At 49.9% G+C, this 19,033-nt stretch overlaps 1 protein-coding gene across 1 annotated transcript in view; it reads right to left on the reverse strand.

Annotated features, from left to right (window-relative positions):
- Positions 1 to 670: 670 nt before the first annotated feature.
- The window catches only part of Lats2 (large tumor suppressor kinase 2), a 51,547-nt gene continuing 33,184 nt past the window's right edge, over positions 671 to 19,033 (reverse strand). Inside the window, exons 3-8 of the mRNA XM_075948987.1 lie at positions 12,509 to 12,641; positions 9,578 to 10,872; positions 7,759 to 8,341; positions 7,110 to 7,292; positions 5,334 to 5,440; positions 671 to 2,774 (exon numbers count right to left, since the gene is read on the reverse strand). Of these exons, the coding sequence (XP_075805102.1) occupies positions 2,292 to 2,774; positions 5,334 to 5,440; positions 7,110 to 7,292; positions 7,759 to 8,341; positions 9,578 to 10,872; positions 12,509 to 12,641 (2,784 nt within the window). The 3' untranslated portion in view covers positions 671 to 2,291. The remainder of the gene's footprint in view (positions 2,775 to 5,333; positions 5,441 to 7,109; positions 7,293 to 7,758; positions 8,342 to 9,577; positions 10,873 to 12,508; positions 12,642 to 19,033) is intronic.

Raw genomic sequence — 19,033 nt, forward strand, 5'->3', positions numbered from 1 at the left:
CCATAGTCAAAAGAAAGACTACCCCAGAGTAAACCAGACATCAGCCACTTCCAACATAAGGCTGTGAGCTCGCCATCATCGCTCACCAGTGTGACTGTTGAACGGGGCGGGGGATTCTGGTTTATGGATGCAGAGGGCTCAATCTGTGGTCAGCCTGTTCCAAGTGAGGGCCTGAGGTGAGGCTGATCGCTCAGCGAAATAACCCACCCTACCGAGGACAAAGCAGAGAGCTAGGAAGGGGCGGGGCACAGCATGCATCCCTAGGGTCTTCCTGGGGAAAGAGAGTACTTTCTACCAACCGTGAAAGCCTCCAACATGGATTAAACCCTGGCTCAAGGCAGAGCCCCTACCTTCCAGCTGCTTCTAACAGCACCACCAGCTTGAGGGGTACACCTAAACCCTAGCCGAGTTGCTCCTCCACCTGACTTGATCACCTATTGTCTCTATTTGAATCTTAATCCGCTCAGAAACCCTGAATAGGCATATTTATCCCCATTTTACAGATGACCGTTTACAGATGTCACATATTAGGTTGATTTGCACTTTATCTCTCTGGCCTCTGTTGTCAGAAACCCAACGGCAGGTAAACCAGTAGGAAAACGTGGGAGGCTTCAGGATGCTTATTACGAAAGGCCTTACAGGTTCCAACAAAACACCACCAACGAGAGACTTGGGTTTAAAGTTTTAATAATAAATTGTGCCAGTAGAAGCTTTCAAAGGCAATGATATATCAATAAATAATAGTTAAATCGAGTTCCTGAGAAAGAACCTACCACACGAAACTACATGAGAGCGTTATAAATGACACGGCGTTACTCTAAACTAGCGAGAAGACTGTGAGTCACAATACAAGCACAGCAGACTTCAGAATTCGCCATTCATACAAATGTAAACCACGACACGGGAATGTTTCTTAGACATAGGTAAATTTGTAAGTGTTTCTGCCTAGATACATACTAAGTAATGGATACATTATGCTAAGACCCTCGAGGAAAACATGTGGAATAGTATAATGAAAACGTGATGCATTCTTCTTTTAAAAAGCAAAAGAAATTGAATGTATTCAAATAGAAATCACTTTAAATAGGAACCATACTAATTTGAAATAGGAATATTTTGTGTTTATCTATAGTTATATATACACCTATATGTCTAAGAAAGAATGTATGGCTTGTTTTTATACTTCAATGTCACTCTGAAGAATCTTTCTTTTTACAAAGTTAAAAAATGCATTGGTTAAGCCATATTAAGATTTGACACCTCAACATATGAAAGAAACACAGTCTCATGGTAACACCTTGGCTGACTGAGGTAACAGGAAACAACACTTACCTCGCCTGTTGGTGTGGGAACCCGTTAGTGAAAAAATTAAGTAGTAGGCCCCTGCCACACCTTCCACATACCAAGACTGACAGCGTACTGGACTAGAGAAACGGACAGAGTGATTATGTCCAATGTTTTGACAGAGCTGAATTAATCCCTTTTGATGTGTTTTATATATGACAAACGTTTACATTTGCCTCCAAAGAACCCAGTCATATGCAAGACACACACGTTAAAGAAAAGAAAAATCACACTTCAGTTACACATATGCATTTCTTTAACAATAAGGGCTACAATCATCACCCACACAATACATTATCAGCACACTTTCTAGAATACCTCATTTAAAAACATATTCACAGGACCTGCTGTGAACGGCAAGATACGGTAATTTTATATCAGGAACCCTGCTCGTGCAGCGCTTCCCACAATCAGACACTGGAGTCACCACCTTCTCTCTGCTCACTCTTCCTAGTATAATATGCAAAGGAAAAAGCACAAAAGCAGCTTTTAAACGTTACATCACAATTCTGAAATGTGGGGCTATAAACAGAGCACTGTGTAGACGAACGGTCTCCGGGACCCGGAGCGGAGCGCGGTCTTGTTCTCACTTATTGCACAGACTTCTCATCACGTTCTTTCTAAATGTGGACAAGTGCTATCAGATAAAAACACAAATGGAAGGAACAGCAGCATGGTTTGTCAAAGTTAATCCTTAAAATTCAGTAAGAAAAATGGGTGTCCATAAAATAAGTGCTCTTTCCATATTGTACTGGAGTTTTAAAAATATTGTTTTGACGCAGTGAAGGTCCTCAGAGGACCAATTCCAAGTCATGGTGACCCTCCCTGTTGCCCATTAACCAGAACTAGAAACGAAGGATCCCTAACTTGAGTTTGTCTTTAAAAAATCTTGTTTCGTGTTTTCTTGACAAAGATCAGAGTTTCACAAGATGTGAGGCCACTGGCACTTACACGTACACTGGCTGGCAGCTCTCGGCAGCACCCTCCAGCTCCGCATCCCCCTCATCTGTGCTCTCGGCTGGCTCTGACGGCTTCGGGCACCGGAAAGGGTAGCCATTATCGTCGAAGAACCTGCGGAAGGTGAACTCGTAGAAGGCGTGCTCCGGGTGCTTGCTATTGGGGGATGCCAGTGTGTCCCAGGCCTTGGTGCTCTCCCCGCTGGCCTCGTGCCAAGGGCTTTCTTCATCCACCGGGTCAAAATTGGAGGTGTCCATGGGGTGGCTGATGGTGGGGACGTACGGTGCGGGCTGCTTCCGTATGTCGCGGGAGAAGTCGATGGCGCTGAAGAACGGGTGTGCCTTGAGGTCGTCGGCCCCATCCCTGCCCAGGCGGTTGTCAGCTGAGCAGCACAGCCTGGTGATGAGGTCGCGGGCCTCGGCGCTCAGCTTCACCTGCGTTGGGATGTGTAGCGTGTTCTCCCAGTTGATCACCTGTGGGGAGCAGAGCTGGGGTTAGAGCTTCCGCAACCCAGGACTGCACGGCTGCGGCCTCGGACAGCTAAGGGCTGAGCCTGTCACAAAAATCTTCAGCTACAGCAACAGGTTTCTGTTGGGCCACCACAGTGCTCACTCGGTGTTTACTGCGGCTGGTGGCTGGTCTCCGGGATTTTTCTTTCCTTTGAGGTAACTGATACCAGCCAGCCTTGGCCTCATCTGGGCGGTCATTAAGTATGTCGGCATGAAGCCCTGCGTCCTTCCACACACTGTGAAGAAAAACCTAATGCTGTCTGCATTGCTCAGGCTCAGGCCCGGAGTGGGCCTTGGCAGTGGAGCTGTGGCTGCTGGGGAGGCCTAATCTGCAGCAAGGGTTTTAGGGGGACCAGAACTATGAGATGTGACCCGGGTCTTCTTGAATATGATACCAAGACACCAGCAGGAAAGGAAACAGTATGTTGGATTTCATAAAAATCACAAACTTTTGTGTCGTATGATGGCATGCATCTAGCAATCTCAGCACTTCAGAAACTGGGCAGGCCAGCTGCAGGCTCAAGGCCAGGCTGGTCTATACAGTGAGTTCTGGGTCAGCCAGGGGTATGAGACTGGGGCCTCACTAGCTGAACTTAGAATGAAGAGGCCAACCGTAAAGTAGACTGTGTCTGCACAGCACACGTGTGTAAAGGACTTAACATCTAGAATACAGAGAGAAAGAACTACACCAACATAATCTGAACTTTAAAATCAGGTTAAAGACTATGGGCCATTTCCATAAAAATACATGGGTGGTAAATGAATACAGAAACATATGCTCGATACTACTAATGACCACGGAAACCTGAACGAAAACCTCACCCCCCAACACACTACCTCACCCCCCCCATGAAGATGGCTGTTATTCCAAAAAGGGGGTTGGGCTGTGTGTGGTAGTGCATGCCTGCGATCCCAGCACTCAGGAGGCTAAGGCAGGTGGACACTAGTGAGTGGTGGCAAAGAAGCCTGGGCACACTATTGGAGGGAAATGTCAAACAGATGTTACCAACCACGGGAGGTTCAAATGTGTAATCTCAGAACTGAAGGAACTGGAAACTGAGACAGGAGGATAACTCAAGTTTAAGGTAGTCTGGTCTATATATATAGTAAGACTGTTTCAAAATAAATAGATAAAAGGATGGAAGAATGAATACATAAATATAAACAGTGTGGCAGTTCTACGAGGGAAGCAGAAAGAGAGGTGATGCACCTGTGCGCACTGAAGCACTAGTCTCAGTAGCCGAGGCAGGAGACACCCAGACACCTGCCAACCGGTGAACGGAAAATAAAAACACAGGGCACACACTAATTCAGTCTTAAAGGAAATCTATACATGCACAAACAGGGATGAGCTTTAATGTATTATGCTAAGTGAAAGAAGGCAGTTAAAATAAGACAAGTAAGTGTAGAGTTCCCCATCTGTGAGGTTCCTACAAATGGCCGGGGAGAGGGGATGGGAGACGTTATTTAATGGGTACAAAGTTTCTGTGTCAGATGGAAATGGTTTGCAGAGCCCTGTGTGAACACACTCAAGGTTAACAAATCACACACTTCAAAACTGTTGACCGTGAACTCCACGGCAAACCTATGGCCACTAAAAAAAGGTCTGGCTTAGTGTCATGTAGGCAAATCAGTGAGTGGCTCAGCAGTTCAACTGGTAAGCAGGAAATGCCAAAACCAACCATGCTGTTCAGAGTCTCTCTCTCTCTCTCTCTCTCTCTCTCTCTCTCTCTCTCTCTCTCTCTCTCTCTCTCTCTCCCTCTGTGTCTCTGTCTCTCTGTCTCTCTCTGTCTCTCTCTCGACAGGATTTTGTTGTGTAGCCTTGGCTGTCCTGGAACTCCCTTTATAGATCATGCTGGCCTTGAACTCAGATCCACCAGCCTCTGGCTCCCCAGGGATCAGAGGCCTGCACCACCACTTCCTTCCAGTTCTCCGTGGACCAGTGTCTTCCACTCCACCATGGACTAATCAGGACGTAAGCACCCTAGAACTGTGTTTCTGTAAGTTCACTAAAGAGTTCAGGTTTTCAGCTTAACTCTGAATTCAGAAAGTGGCTGTGAACCTAAAATGAATTATTAAACGATTAACTGACAGGTACAGTTTTTTCAGCGAGTACTGGGAATATACACAACTAGCCATGGTGACACAGTATCCAAATAAGCACACTGGCTTCTCTACCGCAGGGCTGGGTTTCTCTTCAGGGCCCAGACAGCGAGCTGCTCCACAGCCGCCACTTGGACTTCACTGTGTGTGGTTCCTGCTTGGGAACACCAAGAGGACAGACAGATAGGTAACAATGGCCTAAAGAAAATTACAGGTATACAAAGACATTAAAACTCAGGCCTAGCTCTGTTGTTTTAATACAAAAAATTCAAAGTATAGTAAGAATAAGAGAGTCTTTGGACAACTCACTAAGATGACTGCCACTTTTATTCTAGTGAGAAGAGGAGGCCCAAGGCGGCCCAGGGCCGTGGAGAGCACAAGGCTCGGAGTCACACAGGCACACGCGCCTTGCTTACTTACCTTCAGCTGGGTTTCCGTGGGGGTAGGTGCCAAGAAAGGGGGCTGCCCAACCAACATCTCAAAAAGAATCACGCCAACACTCCACCAGTCACAGAGCTGTGTGTACCCTGAAAGACAGCAATCCCTTAGTCCCTCAGCTCAGGCTCCCCTCGGCCTGAGCACCCAAGTGGGCTGGCTCAGAGGTGGCACTATGCTAATAAAAGGAGAGATCTGTGGAAATGCACGCCCTCGGGCAGGGGGCTCAGTGCAGCTACAGTGGGTTCACACAAAAGGGCAAGAGACACGGGGCCACGGACACTGGGATTTCTTTATTTTTACTCACTGGTCTTCATAAACACAGGATGCTTTTAGAGTAAGGAGACAAGACAGTCATTAAACATTTTTATAACTTGAGTGTGTGTGGACACACTATGGCATATGTTTGAGGTCAGAGGACACCTTGTGGGAGTCCATTCCTTCTTTCTACCATGGGGTCTCAGGGATGGAACTCAGGCTTGGCAGTGCTTTACCCCCTGTTATGGGGCAGGTGCAGAAAGCAGGACAGCATCCTAGAGAATTACGTAACTTTGTTGAGGATGACGCTGAAGAACAGGGTGGCAGGCTGAAGAGCAAGGAGGCATGGGAACAGTTTCAGTTATCTCTCATGTACTCGCATATCTCAGTCCAGCCAGGTTTGCTAGTAGGCTCTGGGGCAGGAACAGCCAGGAGGGGCTTTGGACTCTACCTTCATCTACCTCCTGGCACTGATGGCTGCTACAGAATACAGAAAAGTACTCACGGCTGGAGTGTGGCATCTCTCCTGGGCACCAGAATTAGCATTTGTAAGTTCTCAGGAGATACCTTTGTGTACAGGGCTGAATGGATCAACAGCCTGTATCAGCACCACACTGAAGGAAAATCTCATCCTGCACCCAGTCAGACTAGGTCTAACGGTACAATTTGAACAGAAAGACTGTGTCTGGATTAGCTGCAAGGTCAAGCTGACAGCCCACTGTCTCAGTGGACCACAAAAGACACACTCAGGGTTCCTCCAGGTCTGAAGCAAACACTGTGTCCAGACTATCTATCCAGGAAACCAATTTCACCAACTAGTAATCTGATGCCCATAAAGGTTTGCATATTATTACCTCCTAGGAGTTTTGGGCCTAACATGGAGAATTCATTTGTGTGCCAGACATGGAGTAATCCAGCCTGGACAGGGAGAGATCAGTTAGAGCTTGAAAATGGTGGGCTAGGGAGGGCAGTGGCCCTAAGACCCCCAACAGTTTCATCCGCTGACTGCATTTATTAATTTATTTTTGTGTCTGCATGTATGTGTGTAGCATGTGTATGCAGTGCCTGTGGAGATCAGAAGAGGGCACTGGATTCCCCTGGGACTACTATTAGCTGCGAGCAACCACAGAGGGGCTGGGAATTGAACCTGTGTCTTCTCAAAGAGCAGTCCATGCTCTTACCAATGAGTCATCTGTCCAGCCCCTAGCCGGCCCTGAAAGTCAGTTAGTTGGAGAGTCATTTCCTTGGACCTCAGGTGGAAAGCCCACGACCCATACTCCTCAGTTAGAGGGTGAGGGAATACATCAGCATAATCCTGGTGAAAGCAAAGGCCCCTCCAGATGAGAGGTAAGATGATGGAGTTTTGTTGCTAGGGAAACCATCAAGCTCCCAGGTATTCCTAAGCACAAAAGTACAACAGGAATATTTAAGAGTCCTGGACACCTACTGCTGAAGCTCTTACAAGGCCAGGCAGTGAGCTGGGGAGGGAGCGGGCTGGCATACCTTTGCGGAGAAGCACCTCGGGCGCGATGTAGTTTGGTGTCCCAACCAGAGAGTGAGCCAGACACCGCTGGTGCTGCTTCTGAGCTCTCTGCTCCAGGGTCTTCAGTCTGTCTCCACAACGACAGTTGGAAACATCGTCCCAGAGGTCACCGGGCTCCATGCTGTCCTGTCTGATGTGGTTCCCTTTACCAGGGGAAAAGGTGTGGTGACAGAAAAGAGCAGAAAAGAACATCACTTCTGAGTCAGCACTGCAGCCAGTCCACAGCTTAGACAGAAAACCTAACTCTGGCCATGTCAGCACTCTCCTCCCACTGGCCAACCCAGGCCTGCGGCATGCAGGAAGCCCTCTCTCACTGAACTACTCCAGCAGCTTTGAGACTGATTTTCCAAGGTTTCTTTTAATAGGGCAGTGTGGAGGAAAGAACCCTTCAATGGTCAAAATCTATTGCAAGAAAGTCCACTAACAAAGAAAACACCCTCACAGATATCATACCGCTCCCTTAGGAAGGGAAGATGCCACTCCAGATCACAGTAAACACACCAACAGGTAATTGTGAAATGAGTAGGTAGCATAAAGACTATGCAACTGCCTAGTAGGGCCGTCCCCATGTGGGTGCAGGTGGTGCACACAGTAGGCCTGAAGCAGTACCTTTCTGGTAGTACTTGGAATTGTGAGTCCACCTGAATCCGGTGCAGAGGCCAAAATCTGTCAGCTTAATGTGGCCATCCAGGTCGATTAAGATGTTGTCGGGCTTGATGTCCCTGTGGATGAAGCCCATCTTGTGGACACTCTCAATGGCCAGAGTCAGTTCTGCGATGTAGAATCGGGCCAAGTGCTCAGGGAAGACCTCCATCCGGATGAGCAGGCTCATCATGTCCCCACCAGGGATGTAGTCCATCACGAAGTAGAGGCTGTCCTTGTCCTGGAAGGAGTAGTACAGCTTCACCACCCACTCGTTGTCCGCCTCAGCCAGGATGTCCCTCTCGGCTTTGACATGGGCCACCTGGTTCCGGTTCAGGACGTCTTTCTTCCTCAGAGTCTTCATGGCGTACAGGGCGTGAGTGTCCACCTTACAGGCAAGGCACACTTCTCCAAAGGCACCAATGCCCAGAGTTTTGATTTTCACAAACATGGACTTGTCCATCTTGGCCCTCTTGAGTCTGTTGTAGTTGGACTCCTTCTGGTAGAGGATCTTCCTCATCTGCTCCTGCTCAGCCTCACAGAGTCCAGCCTGCACACAGGAAAACCAGAGAGTAGTGTTAGAAGGACCCACAGCAGCCAAGTGTGGGGCAGGGCCACCCTGGAACAGCGAGGACTCCTCAAAATGACGAGTCTACGAGACTACAGGCAAGACACCAAGCAGCCTTGATCTGTGAACCTGAATGTGGACACCCACCTCTGTGTGCAATATCCATTCACACGGATGCGGATATGGAATCAGAGAAAAGTCTTTCTCTACGTGACTTTGGGTTCCTAAAACCCATGGAAAACCACTACCATGACTACGACTAAGTAAATATCTGTGGAAAACATTCCTGGAATCCACTGACTATTATCATTATCTCCCCCTGAAGTCACTAACCACTTCAGTAGCTTAAAGAAAATGGGGAAACACAAAACAAGCAATGGATCTGGACCAAAAGGAAATGAGAACACAAATTTAAGTTTTAGAATTTGAAATGACTGGTTTGTGCAATGTAAATTTAGTATCTCTTTTATCTACTTATTTTTTTTTTGGTTTTTTGAGACAGTTTCTCTGTGTAACAGCCTCAGCTGTTCTGGAACTAGCTCTGTAGACCAGGCTGGTCTCGAACTCACAGAGATCCGCCTGCCTCTGCCTCTGGAGTGCTGGGATTAAAGGCCTGCGCCACTGCCGCCAGGCATTTACTATCACATTTAAATTTAAAATAATGTCATAAAATTCAGAGGTCCCCAGTTCAGTCCCCAGCACCCAGGTGGCAGCTCACCAAGTAATTCTAGTCTATAATTTTAGTTCCAGGGGATCAAAAGTCGTCTTCTGACCTTCAGAGGCACAAGCATAGTATAGAGATATATATGTAAGCAAAACACTCACATACAAAGAAAATCTAAAACAATACAACACACATACACAAACACACACACTATCTCCTGGGCATCTGAAGCTGCAGCAGGACTGGGAGACCCAGTTCTATGGGGGTTACAGGTGGACATGTGGTCTCAAAGAAACAAGCCCCAAAACACTACGATCCAAATTAGAAAAATGGACCAGCAATATTGTATTTCTCTCTAAAATATCTAACTTAGAAAACTTTTTAAACATTCTTTTTAAATGTTAAGAGCAGGTAATCTTTGATGTGCTTTCTTCTCATTTGCTGACTGACTTGCAGCCAGGGTCCTCAGAAGGGAGGGACGTGTGGTGATGGTGCAAAGCTGCTACAGTGGACAGGGGAGTTTGGAACAGAGTAAGGAGGAAGAGGAAAATTACTTTGGCCATTTCCTGCTCCAGCTGCAGCCTCCGGCTGACCTTCTGCTGGTAGGTTTTGATGACATTCTCTACATGTTGTTCCATGAAGAACTTGAAGGCATAGGGGGAATAGCTTTTGATGCGGGACTCTCTCTTCTCTTCATCCTTGCTATTCTTACGGACCGGCACCGGGGAGGTCTGGATCTGCTTTTTGTCCCTGCTAGCTTTGTCTCCCTTGGTACCCTTGTGGCTCTTGTCGTTCCTGTCCTGCTCGGCGCCCCCACGCAGACTCTGCTCGACACCGGCACATAGGCTATCCACATCCAGGTTGTATTGCTCGGCCTTGCTGGGTAGCAGCAGGTGCTTGGGGTAAGGTGGCGGAGGGCACCTGCGCTCAGAGCCACCATAGTCCACGTCCAGTGGGTGCTGGCCTGTGCTGCCTTCCTTGGTCTCCAGGCTCTCGGAGGAAGGTGCTGAGGGTGCAGGCACCCAGGCAGGGTGAGAGGGACCCACGGCTGTCTGGGGCTCGGGTCGCAGTACACGCACACTCTTTACAGGGTGCAGAATGTGCGCAGCCGTCACTGCGGTGACCGTGTTGGGGGCGGGCAGCGAGGGCTCGGGCTGTGGGCTGCTGAAGGAGTTGGTCCTGCTGGGCCCTGTCCGAAAGGCCACGTGCTGCCGGGCGGCCTCAAGACCCTGCTTCTGCAGTGAGTCGCGGCGAGTGAGTGGGGCTGCAGACCAGGGTCCTGGGGAGCCCAGCTCATACAGGTCGGCATTGAGGCTGTTCCTGGATGGCGTCAGAACTGCCTGAGAGGGGCTATCGCCAGCGAAGGTGGGGCCCCGGGCACCTAACACATGCAGTGGGTGGGCCCCGGGAGCCACAGTGGCCGGCTTGTGGTGCGCAGTGGTATACAGCCCAGAGTGGGCAGGGAAGGCGAGGCTGGCAGGAGGGCCACCCTGGGCTTTGGCCAGGCCGGAATAGGCATCTGGTGGTGTCTTGCTCTGGAAGGAGGGGCTGCGCTGCACCCCATATCCGGGCTGCTCCGCTACCAGATGAGTGCGACCATAGTGTGTGCCCGGGAAGTGTGCGCCAGCCTCCGCCGCTGTGCTGTAGCCTTTGGGAGGGTGCTGGTGACTAGGGGTGCTGTGCGGGCTGACCCCCGGGAAGAGGAAGTCTAAATATTGCCGTGGCATCTCCTCCAGCACAGCAGGGCCCTCATAGTTTGCACCTCCCAGCTGGTGGTAGGATGGGAATGCTTCCCCTGCGCCCTCGAAACTGGGCCTCCGTGTCACCGGGGTGGGCACCATGCCCTTTCCTGCAGAGGAAAGAATGAAAAGTCAGTTTAAAAGCACATAGGGCCAGTGGGCTGCTACTCACAGGTTGGTCCTCACACTAGCCCCAGCTTTGGGCAAATGTGTAAGGTCTACTGAGAGTCCCAGCAGAAACTGCTCTCTCTAAGGCGGCAGGCAAGGTAGAGGGGAGATGGATGATGGTGTTGAAGGCCAAAGAGCATTTGCAAAGTCATGGGTCAGAGGGGGTCCCCTGTCTTAGAGGGCACAGCACTCAAGGCCAGGCTCCAGCCACGCTAGGGAGCTACCTGGGCAGTCAACTCCATTTTCTCCATGACGTGCAGTTCTTTGGGGGAGCCAAGTTTACTCACTGTCGTGGTTTCGAAAGGGCAGAACTATACCCACTGTCCAAATAATCATTTTCCTTTTGCCCATTTCCCAAATTAGAGATTTGCTGGGTTTCTGTCTTCATTAAGGATAAACAAGATAATATATACCCAACATAACTAAGAGCAAAACCATGAAGAGGAGATGGAGAGATAGGAATAGCGCACGCACACACACACACACCATTAAAAATAAAAATCTTTTAAAAACTCCTTAAAAACAACCCACAAAGTGTCCCCCTCTCTACAAATACCAGGCACACAGATGGCTGCTGCTGCTTCCTTACTCCTGGCTTCTCCGTTTTGAAAATCTTTCCTCATTTAAAGTGGATGCCTGGACAAGACAGAGGTCCCTTTCACTTTCCTAGTGGACTCCTCTGCTCTGCCCCACCTGGCAGAGGACCCTGACGCCCAAAGGTTGTGTCTTAACCACTCGCAGCACTGCTCTCCGGGACAGACCCCAGAATGCCAAGACCCAAGAAAGAGGGCCAGTCAGAGCTGGTGAGCGAAATTCCTTTTCTCAAGAAACCAGAACTGGGCCGGGCGGTGGTGGCACACACCTTTAATACCAGTACTCGGGAGGCAGAGGCAGGCGGATCTCTGGGAGTTCGAGGCCAGCTTGGTCTACAAGAGCTAGTTCTGGGGCGGGCACCAAAGCTACAGAGAAACCCTGTCTTGAAAAACCAAAAAAAAAAAAAAAAAAAAAAAAAAAAAAGAAACCAGAACTGTATATCCCCTAACAACACAAACACTTCGAAAGCCCCTGAGATGTCCTCATGTAGGCTGTTCCTGAGGTCTTTACCGAGCAGGGATTACACACATCCTTTATCACACTCCAGGAACCACAGCCCATCCACTCCACCTCTGGAGAGGAGCATCCGGGCAGTAGGGGAAGCAGAGCCGGCATCTCTGTCCTTCCGGAGCTGACACACTCTGCTCACAGCTGCAGCCCTGAGAGCTGCCTGCTACCGGAGGTGAGAAAAGTGTGCTTGGAGTTGGAAAAGCCTTCCTTTTTGAAGACTCTCCCTAGGCCCAATAAAAGGTTTTAAAAACTTGAACTACCCCCCGCCCCCCCTTAAAGATTGGAAAAATTCAACAGACACATAAACCCTCTAGATAGTAACATAGGCGGCCATGAAGAGGGGTCAGAGGGTCAGGTGAGGTTAAATACCAGGACTGACCCTCAACCCCAGATCAACTTTCAGGGACAGGTCTGACTCCCTGTGTAGGCTCCACTCTCAGACCACCATAATTTCCAGTTCACAGTCACCCTCACCTGGGGAGGTCTGCTTGATGACCCGGACAATCTGCTCATTCCTGGGGTCCAGGTAGCCCATCTTACTGATGTACTCCAAGGCTGCTTCAATACTCCTACTGCCTGTTTGCTTGAGAGCTCTGCCAGCCATCTCCTAGGAAGAAAGAAAGCAAGGGATAGCACCGATGTCACTGTCACCACCACCACCACCAAGCCCTGGTGACTCCTCTCTGTGGCTGCTGGGGCCCGGCCACATGCTGCAGAAGACCTGGAGCACAGATGGTGGTTGCAACCATCTGTCCACACCACACCATGTACCATGAAGAGCTTGGATCAAGCACGTGCAGGGCCCCTGACGGTGCCTAGAATGAAGTACGCTGGCAGTAGGAAACTGGCCTTGATCCCAGCTGCTCAGCTCTATGCTGACTCTGGAATCGGCAGAGATTCATTGGGTGGGAACAGGGAGAAACTGCTGAAGCCGTTTACGAGATGCTTACTGAAGGGCTCCTGCTGACAATGTCCTCTGTCATCTACAGCAGTAAGGAGTATAGCAGTCTTTGTAAAGCCCCTAGAGCTCTGTCTGCACAGGACATGTCCCTTAAAAGTGTTTGTAGGCCAGCTGCTGGTGACATACGCCTTTAATCCCAGCACTCAGGAGACAGAGACAGAACTCTATGAGTTCGAGGCCAGCCCGGTTTATAGAGCAAGTTCCAGGACATACACAGTCTCAAGACAAAGCGGGGGCAACTGTGGGGTGCAGTCTTCAGGCACTTTGGGGTAGAGAAAAAGGAAGCAGAAGGGGGCAGAGCTAGGGCAGCTAAGCCCCTGAGTCTCTGGGGGCTGTGAGAGGGTACCAAGCACTGTAAGAGGAAAATGTGGGAAGAAGGCACTGAAAAGGGGGCAGGATGGCAGCAGGGGACACACAGAGGTGTTCAGCAGGAGGCAGGCTTGCTGTGGAGAAGAGAAATATTGGGGGCGGGGCACTGTCCTTGCCGTTCCTGGCACCTGAAACTTTATTCCAGTCTGCTTCCGGGGAGAAATCAGGTATGGTGGTGTACTAGGTAGGCACGTCTCTATAAGTCTGAAGCTAGCCTGCTCCACAATGCAAGTTCCAGGACAGCCAGAATTACACGAGAAAACCTGTCTTAGGGGGAGAAACCGGTGAGTAATCTGGCAGGGTCTAAATCGCCACAACACACAGCTTCATCCACCCACTTCACACGGTGCCTAGAACAAACCAAGCACTTAATACTAACCATGTGGTCATCAACATTAAATCCTGTTCTCTGTTCTTGGCTGTGTGACAGCTGAGTGGTAAAACAAAGGGGTGGGGGCTGGACTCACTGTAAAGTCACTGGCCAGATCTGGGGATTCTACAAGACTGCAGGGATGAGCCTAGATGGAGGTCCATGGTGCCACCACAGAGAGGAGGGGCGGAAGCGAGAGCTCAAGAAGCAGGCTGGCTAGTGTTCACCATCTGCAGTTGCAGGGGAGGCAGCAGAGCTCAGACGTGAAGCACTATCCGGCTCACCTGGAGCTGGTGATGACATCTCAGCTTCCCGACTTCATGGCTAAGCTATGTGATGAGGTCATGTCTACACAACTCTCAGGATTCGGAGGAAGGCTGCCCTAAGACTGCATCTCAGCACACCACTTGAAGTCTTTTGTTCCCACTAAAAATGTGCCAAGTGGAGCTGCCCCTAACCACAGCCTTTGGCAACAAGGGATCAGCTGCTTTGTGTGTCTCTTGCAGGGTGGGCTATCTGCCTAAGTTCCTTACTTTCAGGACCTGCCAACAGCAGGGAAGCGGCAGCAGAAGACAGAGCTTGTCACCTGTATTTGAGGTCAAGCTCCGTGAGCTTACTGCGCTTCGGATCTAGGGACCTGGCCAGGAGTCTAGTGAAACCTCAGGGCAAGACTTGGAATGGCAGGCATGTTTGAAATCAGGAACCCAAGTGACATCCATGAGCCAAGTTTATAAATAAAACCTTCACTTCTGCCCTTTGCATTGTCTGTCCATCTCCACACGGTTAGCAAATCCATACTTTCTACACACCAACTCTCAAATGTGCTCCTGCACATATTCCAAACGACTGTGGCTCTTGCTTCATTTTGTGGTGCTGGGGATGGGACCCAGGGCCTCACATAGGCCGGCAATGCTGCACCGCTGAGCTCCACCCCCAGCCCCCCACACTTGTGTGTTAAGAGCTAAAGGAAGCTCAGAATCTAAGTCCACCACGAGCGTAGGTCTCAGCAAGCAAGGACAATACATATTAAACTATGACGGGGTGCGGCAGGGGGTCTCCAGAGGACCCAGTGTGGCTGAACTCCAGCAGAGGAACCTGGCCTCTCCTTTCTCAGAGGACTAAGCCAGTGTTCTGACCACTCCAAAAAGCCGTGCTGAGCTCAAGAGACAGAGGCAAGCTACTCGGTGCATATATGCACACATGCACACACACACATGCGTACACATGCACACACGTGCACACACATGCGCACACGCACACACACACACATGCATGCACACACACGCATACACATGCATACACACGCACGCACACACGCATACACATGCATACACACGCACGCACACACATGCACGCACACGCACACACATGCACACACGCGCACACACACATCATACAGCCCACTCTTCACTGCTGTGCAGCTGCGCAGCCTTTACAAATCTACCTACTCTGACTCTGAGCACGTGTTTCCTCATCTGGGCAGCGGAGCTACCTAGGGCTGCACTAGGGATGGAAGGAGATCTCCACGTCAGCTGCAATACTTCCCTTAAGTGTCTCTGGTAGAAGATATAAAGATGATATTTGTCCATTTTAAGAGCACTGGGATCAAAGACCTCTAATACTTCTTATTTTATTCTTTTAACCACAATTACCTAAAACAATGTGCTAAGCTCCTTTCACCAGCCCTGAATACCTACCTCTGGCTTTATCTAGATTACAAGCCCAGGTTAGGCTCATGGAAATGGCCAGGTCTTCCCTCTTGGTCCATATGGGGTTGCCAACAGCATGTATAGAGAATGTCCACCATAGCCCCGCCCACCCCACCACCATGATTAGTGCCTGGACACTGCTCCCTACAGAAACTGCACACTGAGAGCAGCTACACCCACTTCCTTGGACCAGCCGTACACTGTAAACCCCGCCTCCTTGTTTATCCAGCTGTGTAACCACATCTGTTCAGCTGTATGCAGCAATTCTGCCTCCATTCAACCATATAATAGACACATCACGGTTATCTCCACCTGAGAGTCCAGACCCCCCACACCAGCTTTTCTGTTTTTCTGTGTCTGGTTGTTTTTCTTCATTCTCTTGCCCCGCAGCCCAGTCGGGTCAAGTCCCTGGCTGCTGTACTCCATTCCTAGGCACCAGGCTCAGCTGCCCTCTTGATGCCCTGCCAGAGTCGCTCAAGGCTGGCCTCTCATGTGAGGGGACCTGCCCAGCTTCTCTTCTGCGGCAGCTGCATCGTCACTCACTGTCCTCTTTGTCCAAGCTAGGAAGCCTTGCCCTGTCTGCCTGACTACCCACATGACAAGAACCAACCAGCTGGGAGGCCTCCCAACATACTGGAAATGCCAGTGACTTCACTCTCTGTGGCCTGGGGGCTGCTGGGGGAGCGAATCTGTTGTTACAGGTTCACCCAGTGCCCAGGCAGGCAGAGGCTGGACTTCCAGCTGCTGTACAGCGGAATGGTTTCACTAGCATCCCTAGTAACTGCGAGTTATTTCAATTCAGTGACAATTTATTATGTATGGAGGAAAGAATTTCCTACGCAGATCCTCTCCCACCCCTTCCTGGTGAGGAAGCCGTATCCCATGCTTTAACACTCCAACAATGAGGGTTGGCTGGGACTGGAAACGGAGTGCTCTGGCCTTGCTGGTCTTCCAGCGCCTGCATCGGTCTGCAGCTGCCTGTTTCTGAGCCTCTCACAGAACTTGTGATTTCTGTCCACGGTTGGGAGAGTGGCTGGGTCCGCAGACCATGGTGACTGTTACTTATTTCAAAGTCTGAAGGATTCCATTTCTTGGAGAACAAGAGCGCAAGGGAAGAATGAGTGGCTGCCCCGGCCCAGCTGGGGTGGAATGGAGGAAGCCAGAGAGGCTTAAGCAGTGGTCGAGGCCTCCGGCTCCACCCACTGTCCTTCTCAGGCTGACTGCCTTTCTCTAAGTGGCTTACAGGAACCTTCTGGAAGCACAGTGGAACACAGTGTTTCAGAATATCCCACTGACATTTGTCAGCCCTAACCAGAAACATGGCCCAGGGGGGACCCATGTGAGACTATTTCCACTGCCTTTGTACTTTCTGGAGAGAGCCTGGAGGGCTTAGCATGGGCCCTGAGAACATGCTCAAGCAAAGCCAGAAACAGGGAAGAAAATGGAAGCAGTCTGCGCGGTTTCAATGGGTGAACACGAAAGGGAGCTACGGCTTCACACGTGTGTGGTGCGGCCCAGCACATGTAGCGCATTGGTGCAGACAGCACCTTCCAAGTCTGCTGGGGAAGCTGCAGCTTGCTCATCGTACCATTCTCTTTAGCCCTGGGGCTGTATGCTAACCACGGCGGAGGAAAATATATTTTCAAAGGTATCTTATATGTGGGGAATGAGGAAGAAATTTGTTCTAAATCTAAACCAGCAAGAAAAATGGTCAGCTTTGCCAGTAGCATCTTCTATCTCATCAGCACCAAAATAAGATTAGTAATTATTCAAGAAAAAAAAAAAAAGACTGGTATAGATTCACAGCCATGGTTCTGAAGCTGTAGAAATCGTAAAACCACTGGCAAGCAAAAATAAACAAATAAGAATAAAAAATTTGGAGCTAGAGAAATGGCTCAGTGCTTAAGAGCCCTTGTTGCTCTTGCAGAGGACCCAGCACCCTCATGATGGCTCACAACCATTAGTAACTCCAGTCCCAGGGGACCCATGCCCTCTTTGATACCACACGTGGTATACAGACATTCATGCAGGCAAAACATGCATGCACATAAAATAAATCTGTAAAAAAAATGAATAAAAGGTTATCATGCTAGTGAGCTGTCTCAGGAGGAGAAGGCGTAGGCCATTGAGACTGACGCCCTGAGTTAGCAGGAGAAACCGAGCTTCTGCAGGCTGTTTCCACACATGTACATCCCTGCCAAACAATATACCAGATAAATATAATTAATTTAAAAATTGATACTTTTCTTCTCAAAATTTACTTTGAAGCTAATTTAAATGAACCAGTTACAAAGCCTCTCTCCATTATGATGTCTGTCAGAGTCTATCTACAGAGTCGTAGGGGAGGAGCTGGGTAGAACAAGCCTGGATTTCTAGAAACGGAGAAGGCTGGTTAGTGTACTCCCGGAGTACACACGGCACAGACTGGTTAGTGTACTCCCGGAGTACACACAGCACAGGCTGGTTAGTGTACTCCCGAGTACACACAGCACAGGCTGGTTCTGGTTAGTGTACTCCCGAGTACACACAGCACAGGCTGGTTAGTGTACTCCCGAGTACACACAGCACAGGCTGGTTAGTGTACTCCCGAGTACACACAGCACAGGGTGGGTAGTGTACTCCCGAGTACACACAGCACAGGCTGGTTCTGGTTAGTGTACTCCCGAGTACACACAGCACAGGCTGGTTAGTGTACTCCCGAGTACACACAGCACAGGCTGGTTAGTGTACTCCCGAGTACACACAGCACAGGCTGGTTAGTGTACTCCCGAGTACACACGGCACAGGCTGGTTAGTGTACTCCCGAGTACACACGGCACAGGCTGGTTAGTGTACTCCCGGAGTACACACGGCACAGGCTGGTTAGTGTACTCCCGAGTACACACGGCACAGGCTGGTTAGTGTACTCCAGAGTACACACAGCACAGGCTGGTTCTGGTTAGTGTACTCCCGAGTACACACAGCACAGGCTGGTTCTGGTTAGTGTACTCCCGAGTACACACAGCACAGGCTGGTTAGTGTACTCCCGAGTACACACAGCACAGGCTGGTTCTGGTTAGTGTACTCCCGAGTACACACAGCACAGGCTGGTTCTGGTTAGTGTACTCCCGAGTACACACAGCACAGGCTGGTTAGTGTACTCCCGAGTACACACAGCACAGGCTGGTTAGTGTACTCCCGAGTACACACAGCACAGGGTGGTTAGTGTACTCCCGAGTACACACAGCACAGGCTGGTTAGTGTACTCCCGAGTACACACAGCACAGGCTGGTTAGTGTACTCCCGAGTACACACAGCACAGGCTGGTTAGTGTACTCCCGAGTACACACAGCACAGGGTGGTTAGTGTACTCCCGAGTACACACAGCACAGGGTGGTTAGTGTACTCCCGAGTACACACAGCACAGGGTGGTTAGTGTACTCCCGAGTACACACAGCACAGGCTGGTTAGTGTACTCCCGAGTACACACAGCACAGGCTGGTTAGTGTACTCCCGAGTACACACAGCACAGGGTGGTTAGTGTACTCCCGAGTACACACAGCACAGGGTGGTTAGTGTACTCCCGAGTACACACAGCACAGGCTGGTTAG

This window comes from Microtus pennsylvanicus, chromosome 15 (genome assembly GCF_037038515.1).
Source record: "Microtus pennsylvanicus isolate mMicPen1 chromosome 15, mMicPen1.hap1, whole genome shotgun sequence".
Lineage (NCBI taxonomy): Eukaryota > Metazoa > Chordata > Mammalia > Rodentia > Cricetidae > Microtus > Microtus pennsylvanicus.